The sequence below is a fragment of the Mesocricetus auratus genome, unplaced genomic scaffold, assembly GCF_017639785.1.
Source record: "Mesocricetus auratus isolate SY011 unplaced genomic scaffold, BCM_Maur_2.0 Super-Scaffold_100027, whole genome shotgun sequence".
Classification (NCBI taxonomy): Eukaryota; Metazoa; Chordata; class Mammalia; order Rodentia; family Cricetidae; genus Mesocricetus; species Mesocricetus auratus.
The window spans coordinates 19,831,415-19,843,855 of record NW_024429208.1 but is presented as its reverse complement, the minus strand read 5'-3'; the positions used below and the strand labels follow the sequence as shown (position 1 = coordinate 19,843,855).

Here is a 12,441-nt window from a genome sequence, read left to right as displayed (position 1 = left end):
GTTTAAAGTGAATAAATTCATAACAAGTGAGAATTGCTGCACTATAGGTTTGATGACACAGGAAATAAGAAATATTTTTGTCTGGATAGATCAAGAATTGCCTAAGAGGAGCTTGGCTACATGTAGTTGAGTGGTTGAACCCATGTTTAATAAATGTAAGCCCACTAGATTCCATCTCCAGTACACATACACACACACACACACACACACACACACACACACACACACACACATACACACACACACACACTCATAAACACACAGTTTCAAGTTGCTGGCTATCAACGTATCTGTTTATCCACGAGAGAATTAGCCAAAGGTGATTTTTTTAATGTCACCTAGGAATAAATGCTGGTGAAACAAACAATTGTATTTTTTAAAATGTCTGTAGAAGAAATATGTAAGCTAAAAATTGATGAGTATCCATTGGGACATAGAGAACTTACCAATAGGTGTGTTCCTAAAGAAAAGTGACTCTCTCTTCTCCAGCAGTAAATGACCTCATACCCATATGCATGAGGCAGCGCTAATTGGATCTAGTGGGTTAAACAAACAAGCAAATACTATAAAAAGAGAATATGTGAGATGTGAGGCAGATCCTCAGGGGTATTCGGCAGTGATGACGAGATGGGAGTTAGATATGATTAAAATATATTGCATATATGTATGGCATTTTCAAAGAATGAAACACTAAAAAGTAATATATTTGCTAAACATTTTAATACTGTGGTTGAATGGCAGAGAAATCGATAATAACCCTAAGAGCTTGAAAATAGGTTGTGTAGATTTGAAATAGTCAGGAATGTGCAGATTGGAAATCCTCTCTGTGTTTAAAGTTCATGCCATCTTAAGCCTTCAGTATCACTGAGCCAAGTTCCGTACTGGTTGTACTCATGAAAGTTTTGAAGACAGAATTAAGGAAACAGCCAAGCGCTTTCTACTCCTTAGCCCATGGCTCCTGCAACATTGTGAAAATTTCATACCCTCACAGGTATATCTGCGGAGAAGGCAGACCTCAATGTCCTTCCTGACTGATGCTAAAGCAAAGGGGAACAAGGGCTGAAACACCAGTGCCCAGCCCACTTTCACTAGCTCTTCTGAGAAAGAAAGTAGAAATATTCTCAAATCACATCTCAGGAGCTGTTATTATTTGGTAGAATCAGTGCCTCAGCTAAATATATGCTTTTCTTTTACAAAGAGTATTTATTTTTATCTTTGAATATATGCAGGGGACAGTTACCCACAGACTCCAGAGGAGGGCATCCCTAGAGCTAATGTAACAGGCCATTGTCAACTCCACAATGTAGGTTCTGAGAACCAAACCCAGGTCCTCTGAAAGAGAAGTATGTGCTATTGATCATGGAGGATCTCTCTGGCCATAGTATTTGTCTTTCTTTTTTTTTCTTTTATCATTTTTTTATTTTAATTTTAAATAGCTTGTTTTACATGTCAATCCCATTTCCCTCTCCCTTCCCTCCTCCCACACTCCCCCCCCCAGCCTCCCACCCTATTGCCAATTCCTTCCACATAGGGGATATCTAGAGTCTGTCATTTCACTCCGGGTAGGGTCCAGGCACTTGTATTTGTCTTTCAATCAGCATTGTTGAGAGATTGAGAGTCATTTCTAGTATATACATTTTATTTTCTAATTGTCGGTCTCAAATAAAATCCAAATGCATTCTGAAAAGCTACTAGAACTGGCACTATATTTATTCTAATTTCACTGTCAAGTAATATAAAATACTTTGGGCCTAGAATATTTGCCTCAAAAGAAGTTAACTCCAAAAACTATTTCTGGCCGGACATGATTGCAACTAACAAAATGTCATATTTATTTGTTCAATACACAATAATTCTGTGTGTTGGCTTCCTCCTTTTCTACAGTGGTTATCCATTCCTGCCCTCATTGTCTAATGGAGTTGGCCAAGGACAGGTTTGCAGAGTGAATATCAGAGGACCATTGGAATAAGTCTTCACGCACCAACAATAAACTTCTTTCTTATCTTAATAATGACCTTGAAAGCTTAAATCTGGAAATGCAACTCCATTTTAACTAGCTTTAACAAAGCTCTTGCAGAAGTTGCCTATTAAGCCATGTAGGCTGTTCAGCATTTCTTAAAATACACCTGAAAAAGGGGAAGAATGCTTTCAATGTAGGCCATTCTTCACATAAATCTCTTCGGAAACAACAGAGTGTGTTAAGTGTTGGGATAAGTTAGATGCTTAAGATATCCAACAGAGGTTTCTGGTGGATTCGAAAATATTGAGTTTGCTCATGAATTTTTATTGAAAAATATTGAGCATGCTTTTAGAGAGATTAGTCTAGAGATATCAATAGTTCCTATAAGTTAGAAACACAAAAAAGGAACATCCTTTTCAAACGTAGTTATTTTATGCTTCTACCAGCCAACACGTATATGTGTTTTAACAAAAATCTGTGCTGATGTTTCACTTCAAGTCAGAGCCAAAAAGACTTGCAGAGTCCTAGTCCTCTGTCCTCCCTAAGGCTTCAAAACCCAAGGAAACAAATTAATTTAGTTTCTCTTTGAGGATCAAAAAAATGATTAATCAGGACTATATTTATACTGATACATTTTAATGATTAAATGAATCTTAGGCACTTCCCATCCTGGAAACTGTAATTTAATTTGTTTAGTGTGTGTGTGTGTGTGTGTGTGTGTGTGTGTGTCCGTACGCACGTGCTTGTATGCCTTATTCATTTGCTTGATGCTCAGATTTTGAATGTCTAAATGTAATCTTTCATTGTCTGTGGGCTATGATCAAGTATATGTGTTTTTAATGTAGAAATATTAATCTAGACACCTTCAAATGCTTAAGGCCTATAAGCATGACTTTATGGAAGAGACAAGGGAAAGGCTGGATGGGCAGAGAGGGATTAGATGGAGTACTGGGAATTAAATATGATAAAAGTGCTTGATATAAATGCTGGTATAAAGTCAGTGTTTTGTACAATGAATGTGTGATTGAAAAAGAAATGAAAGGAATATAAAAACATGTTTCTTGGGAATGATCAATAGATAATAGTTTCAAACCATCATCTTAGCAAATAAAATGCCTTAGCAGGTGACATGCCCTTTCTGTTTCTAGTATCAACACACGTTTTTAAAAAACCTATTTCCTTAAAGGTAGAAATATCATGGAGTCATTTTTTTAATTTTAGACATTGTGCTACAGATTTTAGAATTTTTCTAACTATTCAATATCTGAAATAATCCCTATTGGAACTGAGATATTATAGACAAGCGGGTTACAAAATGAGTAAAAATATCAAATGGAACTAGAATGTCTCTAATATTTAGTAACTATGTACTCTTGATCTCCCAGTTCTATTGTTTCTTCATCTATCAAATTAAAATAATAATATTGTCTCATAGGGTTGCCATGTGTCAATTTCTATTAGCACACCACGATGTTATGACTGGGAACAAAGTCCACATGTGTGTTTGTCAAATACTGCTTCTGGTCATGCCAGTCAAGGTTGTCTGAGTTCAGGTGAGCATTATGACTCACAGACATTTCTTAAGTTACATGGATGAGTTTAGAATTCTGCAAACTGCATTCTTGGCGAATATCTTGCAACCAGAGTACAGAAATTAGATTATTCTATGAATACAGGGGAGAAATATATAAAATAAAAAGAACTGTCTGGTATGCTTTCCCTTATTATCACTATTGATTCTCACTAACTACAATGAATTTAGATAAGGTTTTTCCAACAGATATTCCAAATTAATGGGGCAAATTGTTAAGGAATTATGTCTTGAGTAATTCTTATTATATCTTAGTTACTTTTATATGGTTGTAAAGAAACACCGTGGTCAAGAACATCTAAAAGAAAGCATTGGACTGTAGGCTTTTCTAACAGAGAGTATGTCCCTGACCATCATGGTAGGGAGCATAGCCGCAGATAGGCAGGTGGGGTGTTAGAGCAGTAGCTGAGATCTTGCATCTGACCTACCAGTTGGAGACAAAAAGAGAGATACTGGAAAGTATGGTCTTTTAAAACCTCAGAAACCCCTAGTGACATACCTTCTGCAACAAGACAATACTTCATGATCCTTCCCAAAATATAGTTCTACATACTATGGCCTTAGTATTCAAATATAGAAGCTTATGGATGTCACTCTTATTCAAACCACAACACATTAGCTTTTGTAGAGTACATATCCTTTATACAATAGTGACATAGATAAAAGTTTGGCAATTCAGAGGAAGAAGATTCTTTTGTCACGATGACGTAGTCTTGATTTAATTTCAAGTAGAGGCAAGCCTTTAATCTGAAGACATCTCAGAACCAGTCACATTTGTATTGGGGTTTATCTGAAACCTTGTAGAACATACCACAAAGCATAGACAATATACAGTAGTAAGAGGTTGGTAATACTGACAAGGACTTTGTAGATGTGCATTATTTGGGTGTTTTTAAGACAGGTCTTAGAAAAAGATTATATTAGACATAATCCCTTACTATTTATCAAGATTTTAAAAAGGAGAGACTTCCAATTTCTGTCTTGGCTTGGACACTATTGATCCCTAAGAACTTTATGGTGACACCGATGAACTATTGTGCTCTGTTATTTTGGAGACCACATCAGTTTAGCAAGAAGATGCCCAAGTCCTACAATCAAAAAAAATATAGGAGTCATGGTAAGTGACACATGTTGATTCATGCTACAAGACTTTGCTTGGGTCAGAGTAGATTCTTCTTGGAAAATTACTCAATTCTTACCCCTTTTTGGCATGAACAAGAATCTGTGTGTGTGTGTGTGTGTGTGTGTGTGTGTGTGTGTGTGTGTGTTTGTATACAATATTTACATATTATAATTAGGTGGGAGAATAGGGTAGACATTTAGGATCATAACTGATGTCTTTCTTAGTTCTCCATCTAGCTCAGAGGGGAGTGCTAGCAGATGTCAGTGAAAAGAGTCTCTGTGTGGCAAACATTTCAGGTTATATTTGCCAGCAGAATTTTCAGCTAATGCAAGAGCTATATAACAGAGATCCCATAGACCTGAATTTTAAAGCCTGGTTAGTTTGCTCTCCTAGACATTTGGAATGAGTCAATAATCTTGTACTGCACAGGTTATTTGAAAGACATTTTGTTCAATAAGTTGACTACGGATGCCAAAGCCCTGTATTACCTCAGTCGAATTTATCTTTGTCTTTACATAGGTAGTTCTATTAAATCCTCCTCTTAAAATATATTTCATGAAATTAGATATGAATAGAAAGGACTTTTACTAGTGCTTTGCAGGCATCCAGTTCTACATATTTTTTCTCTATGACTAGGCCATAGATCTTGGACAGTCAATGAAATTTCCTACCATTATCCAGGCTTGCTTTGCCTATTGCTTATGATTTAGCTAATAGTTCAGAGGTACACATCTCAGGACACATAGCTCATACACCTGAAAAGTCTTCAACAAGGTCTGGAAATTTTTCTCATAAAGTAACAGTATTCTCTGAACAATTGTCCTAATCTGCTGTCTGCAAAACTAGTCTTCATGCTCTCCAGGGGGCATAATTTGTCCTGTGGTTTCCCTGAGTCATGTGGGAGAGAAGGTTTTCCTATAACCATTCAAGGTTTTAAAGTCAAAGGATTTTTCAGACACCAGACTGAGAGATTATAATAGCACAGGTAGGGGCTTACTGATTAAGTGGAGAAGGAAAGCAAGCCAGTCCCCATACTGTGAGGCCTGGATTGAACTTGAACTCCCTTCCTTCTCTGCCTGTTTAGGGATATTGCGTCAATGGGTAAATCAAAACAATAGGAAGTCCATGTAATCTACCCATGGTAAGATGACAAAGTCAAAAGGAAAACAAGAGAATGTAAGTGTTGAGAGTAGGAAAGTCAAAGCCACTAGTGAAAGCTTAACTTGAGTGACAGGTGGTCCCTAGGATCTTCTTTTATGTAATAATCTATGATGGTATGAAACCCATAGCATACAGTCAGTGCTTTCATGTTTGAGGAATGTCATTACTCTGCACCCTCAAATTTTATTTCATTCAGTGGAAAAACATGTTTTTCTCTGCTCTGGGTTTGGGAAGTACTGTCCACGCTTTACTGAACACCAGGGAGCTGTTTTATTATTAGTTCTTTGAGAATTCTATTTATCAGATTTTGGTCATAGTCACTCTCCCTCCTCCATCTTTTCCCAGAACCACCTTAATTCCTGTGATTCCTGATTGTTTGTTTGTTTCCCCCATTGAGGGCAATTTGTGCTTCCCACATGTTTGTGGATGCACGATCTTGCACAGGAGCATAGTTAACTTCTCAGGGGCTACACTCTTAGCAAAAACTGACTACCTCTTTAGTAGCTAATGATTGCCTGTAGCTCCTTAGAGAAGGAACTTCATGAACAACTAGCCTCTCAAAGAGGAATTTGGTCCTGACCTGGATAGGTCTTGTTCGTGCTTTCATAAAAGCTGTGAATTCATATGTGACACTCCCTGCTGTGCTCCACAGCCATTATTGTGTTTTGGTCATCTACATTCTCTGACTCTTTAGCTAGTTATATGTCCTTGTTTGCCTTTGGAGGTGCAACATATATGTTCTCTTCAGGACTGATCACTGTGTACTCTATGACCATGAACCTTGACCAGTTATGACTCTATGTTCATCATCTACTACAAATGGAAACTTCTCTGATGAGGTCTGAGATATATTTAACTCTATGGGTATAGTTATAAGTCATTAAGAGACAATTTATTACTATTTTCATTTAGCAGAATAGTAGTAGCAGTCTCTTGTCCATGTTCTATGGCCTGTCTAGCCTTAGTTTCTTAGTTTGATAATGATGTTAGGTATGGGTTTCACATGGAGTGAACCTTAAGTCTTTATGATTGGATTTCACAAAATTTGTGCCATCAATGAGTACATCTTTCCAGTCAGTCATTTTCATAGCTCACCAGGTTCATGTCTGGCTGAGATTACTGATTACACCTTTTTAACCTCTGGTAGTGTTCATTGTACTTCCCAGCATTGTGAAAGCTAACCAGGTGGGAAAAAGCTTCAGGGTTAGTGCCAGCTTGATGTTTCCTGTTCTTTGACCCAGTGTATCATGCCTTCAGCAAATGGGTCTTATAATCAAGTTCTAGAAAATAACCAAATGCATTAGTAAAAGCTTGTGATGTTTGGGGATTAAGTATCTCACTGTTTGACAATTTTTAAAAAAGTAACCCTGCCACTAGGCTTTTAATGAAAACAATTATAAAATGGAAAACTTAATTTTTTAATCTATTGGTAGTTTAACAATGACTCCTGTTAGTCTATTTAAAAATTAATAGTTTTATAAGGCTGTGTGCAGATGCAGAAGCTACCTAATGTCTTCCAAGATCAGAGGTATTCATGGGCCAATCACATTAGCCAGGCAGTGAGTTTCAGGTTCAATGAGAAACACTGTCTCAGAGCATAAGAAGAGGAAGATGATGACACCAGTGCCTACACATGCATGCATGGGCACACATGCACACACACATCACACACACACACACACACACACACACACGCAAACACACATGTTCCTGCCCTAAAACACTTGTGAGTACTTAAAATATGGTTAGTGTTTGTCAAACAGTTGTCATTTTTGTCCTATACACAGGCTTCACTGTCCTGGATTTAATAAGTAAAATATATATGTATGTAAAATAATATATGTAAAAATACATGTGTGTAAAATGTGTGTGTGTGTAGTTGTCAGTATTGCTGTCCTTAAAATCATATATTTTTGGAGTTACGATTTCAAGGATCTTGGGCTTGGCAAATTATGGAGCTAATTAAATTTTCTTGTGAGGAAACAGCCAACTAGACCACAGCCCCAGGCACATAACCTCAGCTCCTCACTCTGCCTCACTTACTTATTCTGTGTATGAAAGATGAAGCTCGTAGAGCGGCAGAGGTAGAACATGCAGGCCTGCAGCTGCTGATGGGTTTCAGTAACTACACAGAGTCAGCATTTGAGCCCCAGCCCTGACAGCTCCTATCACAGAGGGGTGACAGTGGAAGCACATCTCCCCAAGTGAGTTGGCTGCAGATGACAATCTGCCAAGCTAAAATAATTGAAAAAGCATAGGTTGTATAAAAAACGAATCGACTTGGCATAGCTCTAAGGTATTTTGGAAATTCTAGGAATGCCACTCCACTTTTTCTTGGGATTGTTTACATGACTAGCATCCTGGACATTTAACAAACAAAATTATCTGTGGAAAAGATATTTTGAGCATTTTATGAGCACATCTGTGTCATTAAGCAATTTAGCAGTCTTCATAGGTTGTGAAGCCAATGCTACTTAATTATAGCAGACTTTTGGCAGTAATGTATTGGTTTCTTATGTGTATTACTTTAACTTTAATAAATATTTTTTTATGAATTTACTGATTTGATGGAAATATTTAAACCTTTTCTCAAGGTTGTCAAAGGGGAATCTAAACCTTCAATTCAATTTTATTTTCACTCTCCCTTCTTTCTATATTAACAATCTCTATGATACACTAACATTTACTTTTTAAACAGAGACCCATTTAACTGTTATTATTTAAGAAATTCTCAAGAAAAAAGTGATGTATGTGTATGTCTGCACTGTGTGTGTGCGAGCGTGCACGTGTGTGTATGTGTGTGTGTGTGTGTGTGTGTGTGTGTGTAGCTTTCTTGCAAACAAAGAGAAAGAAATTTATCTTTCTGCAATGCCACATTAAAATCAAAACATGGATTATTTATGCATCAGATCAACCTTTTAAAAGAATAGAATGGGATGATGTAGATGATTGCATATTGATATGTAAAATAAGAGTTAACTCATGCATTTCTTGGTCAAAGTACAGTGTTACTGTCAGCTTCTACATCCTCAAATAATACATTCCTGACTGCATTTTAAACAGTAGCTTTTCTCTTCATTCTTTCCTACAGTTGGACAGTGTCACCTCCCTGATCCAGGCAGCCAAAAATTTAATGAATGCTGTAGTGCAAACAGTAAAAATGTCGTACATTGCTTCCACCAAGATCATCCGCATCCAGAGTTCTGCTGGGCCCCGGCACCCTGTTGTCATGTGGAGGATGAAGGCTCCAGCAAAAAAGCCCTTGATTAAGAGAGAGAAGCCAGAAGAAACATGTGCAGCTGTCAGAAGAGGCTCAGCAAAGAAAAAGATCCACCCTGTCCAAGTCATGAGTGAATTTAGAGGAAGACAAGTCTACTGAGGACCAAGTCCACTCCAGTGCCCATTTGCATACCCCAATCCAACCACACTGCTTTATTTCACAGTTCATTGGCTCTTTAATTTCACTAAGTTGGGGTTAAACAATTGTGCACAATGTGTATTTGGGTTCTTGTTATTGTCGTCTCTCTATAGCCAGTACAACTTAGTTAACTTGCAGGTAGTACCTAGGGAATAAAATTCACAAGTGTCCTTTTGGCCTTGCCCTTCGCAGGGAATAGCTTATGTCCATAACAAAATGAATGCGAAAGACAAAGTGAGTAATGATTACTTGGAAATGTTTAAGCCGATGCTTTTTTTATCCTTGTTCAGGATGACACTATCAGAAGCTTTTCACTTGATTTTCATTAGACACAAGAGGATTTATCAAGTATTTTCCCAGTGTCCATACCATCTTTAGCAGACCTAACCTGGTGTCTAACCTGACAGACATGTGTTGTTTTTGCTATAGGAAAGGATTTTCAATTTCTAGATATCACTACCCATTATTAGTTGATGGGTTGACTATAACCAATGTGGGAAGTCAAATTTCTTACCAGAATTTGAAAGTCATTCATATTACTAAAGAAGTGCTTTGGTGACACTCCAAGGCTGCAGAGACTTTGGATGCTGTTTCCACCTGTTTTTTCTACTGTGTTTGGGAGTTCTGTACTCTTAGCATTGAGCCTGTCAGAGCACACATGTATACAGTCATCACCCATTGGGGAAATGAGCTTTTGTTCATTGATTCTTTTGTTTGGTACTGGGATTCAAACAACATTATATGTGCTAGGCGAGTGATCTACTCCTAAGCTGCACATCCAGCCCTTCAGTTAGAGAAATATACACTGACTTATAGTGCAGAGCAAGTCTAAAATAGAGGACACAAAAGGAATTTTGCATGATTATAAAAAATCTCTTTGTATCCATTGCAAATTTTAGGTAAAATGAAAGACCAGTGTGCAAAGTCTTTGGCACTGAGTGAAATCTACCACCAAACAATGAAGCTGAATTAATGACCATGAGTTCGGGGTGATTTTTAATAACCACCTCTAAATGAATGTCACTGGGGTTATTTTATGTGTCCATTGACTATGGTTATCTACAGCTGAGTTTATGATGGACTCTGTGGTAGTCTATGTTCCATGACAATGATAGCCCTTTATCTTTCCAATACTTCCTCCTCCCTTTCATTCTCCTCTCTTTCTTCACACTGTGCTTTATATTAAACATGTTGGAAAAAGGAGGCTTCAATTTCACCAAGCCACACTCAAAGGATTGTTTCTCTACTTATTCCATTTTTCTATGTCAGAATTTTTCTATAATTGAAGCTCTTCACTTTTGCAACACTGCCCTTGAAGCAGCATTTTGACGCTTTCAATGTATCAATTAGTATTTCTATATGTAACATAAATCGGTATTAAGAGGGCCAGTTGTACACAAAGCAAAAGGGATTGAACATGTTGACAATTCCCTCAACAAAAAAGAAAAGAAAGATCTGGCAGATGATTGTGTTATTGAGGTGAATATTAGCTCTTTTAATACATTGAATTTTTTCGTTATTCCAAATGCTGGCTTGGTTGCCTGAGATCTCCACAAAATTTAGTATAAACAAGGGGAAGTCCATTCATTTCTTCCCTCATCTTGTCTTAAGAACTTGCACATAATAATTATTCTGGAAAAGGTGTACTCTCATGATGAGAAGCAGAGAAGAAAGGAATTTGGTCATCTAGTCAGTGCTGGCACAATTGAGACAAATAGCCTCTGGTACTGAACTGCTACCACAGTGTTCTGTACTCAGTGAGAGCAACTTTAGCACAGACTTCTCTTGGATACAATGCAGATTTATAATTTTGGGAACAACCAATTTCTTATAAATACACAAACAAACAAACAAACAAAAACACATCGCTAACTTTATATACTAGACCTTGATTTTTACATAGCACAGAATTGTACACCTTCTTTGAAAAACCCACTGTTCCTTTGGCCCCATGTCATCTTTCTACAAATTGAAATTCAGGATGATCTATCAGAAGAAAATAACAATAAAAGAAATAATTTTAAATGATACAAATTCTAGATAATTTTACCCAAAATGAGAAACAATCAAGGCCTTCACTTTGGTACAGTGTTTCAGCTAAGCTCAAAATAAACAGCTATAATTAAACAAAACAACAAAATTTTTGACTTGGTAAATGCCCAGGGAGTACATTTTCTGTAACAATCAAAGGTGTAATAAAAAACAAAAGGAATAACGCTGAGAAGGACATCTGTCTACCCGAGAAGCACCTGCAGTGACAGTATATTAGTTGGGTTCCAGAAAAGGGTGATGCAAATATCTACAGAAAAAAAATGGTAGAAGGGTAATTGCAAATGTTACATTATACAGTACCATTAGATAAGTTTGGGAAATAACTATTCTATACACATATTTATATGCTGGCATTTTATTCTGCAGGGGAATACTGGGAAATTTTTAATGGAAGTAATAACTTGATAACTCAGTATATACCTTTTGAAATCACATTTGCTTGATTTTTGTTAGTGAATACTCACATGTCCTTTCTAGCAAAAATAATTTCAGTTCACTTCCTTACTTAGAAAAATGTACTTTAAGGAAGTTTTATACTACCCACAAGGACATCTCTGTATCTTCTTCACCAACTATAATGTCACCAAGTATGATGTTAAATTCAAAGTAGTCTAGATTCAGAATAACTCAGAAAATACTCATGAGGTCATCAAATATAAAATTTGATAAATATAAATTCCATCTTTTAATAAATGAAAGTGTTCAGTTATATATCTTTCTATTAAAGTTTCTAGAAATTTTTGAGTAAATCAGGAACATATATTTCAACCTGCATTGTCATTAATGCTTTTCTGCTTCTCTTATGATTTGAGTCTGACGTCTGAATGTGCTAGAAGATACATTAGAGTCCTAATATTCTCATGTGCCATCTAAGATTGTGAAATCTCTTAGCATCAGTATAACACATATGCTCTTCATGAAGTCTCTTCCTCCCACAGGATAAGGAACTGCAACTGAACACAGGTCTATTCTTGTAATCTTTCACTGCAGACTAATCTCTTTCAACTCATTATAAATGAAAAAACTAAAAGTGTGAATATGTAATTAAGTTCCCATTGGGGCATTCAAGTCTCTTAACAATAATGCTCCCCAGATTCAATAGCAAGTTGCTGAAAAGACTAAGCTTTGACAATGGG

At 36.7% G+C, this 12,441-nt stretch overlaps 1 protein-coding gene across 11 annotated transcripts in view; it reads left to right on the top strand.

Moving 5' to 3' along the window:
* Ctnna3 (catenin alpha 3) overlaps positions 1–10,485 on the top strand; it is a 1,429,068-nt gene extending 1,418,583 nt beyond the window's left edge. For 10 of the 11 annotated variants that reach the window (XM_040732537.1, XM_040732539.1, XM_040732546.1 and 7 more), the window contains one exon: positions 8,927–10,485. In XM_040732537.1, the coding sequence (XP_040588471.1) occupies positions 8,927–9,214 (288 nt within the window). In that variant the 3' untranslated portion in view covers positions 9,215–10,485. Of the gene's footprint in view, positions 1–3,395; positions 3,646–8,926 lie in introns of those variants that run through there. The other variant, XM_040732541.1, reaches the window with a different exon arrangement.
* The last annotated feature ends 1,956 nt before the right edge of the window (positions 10,486–12,441 follow it).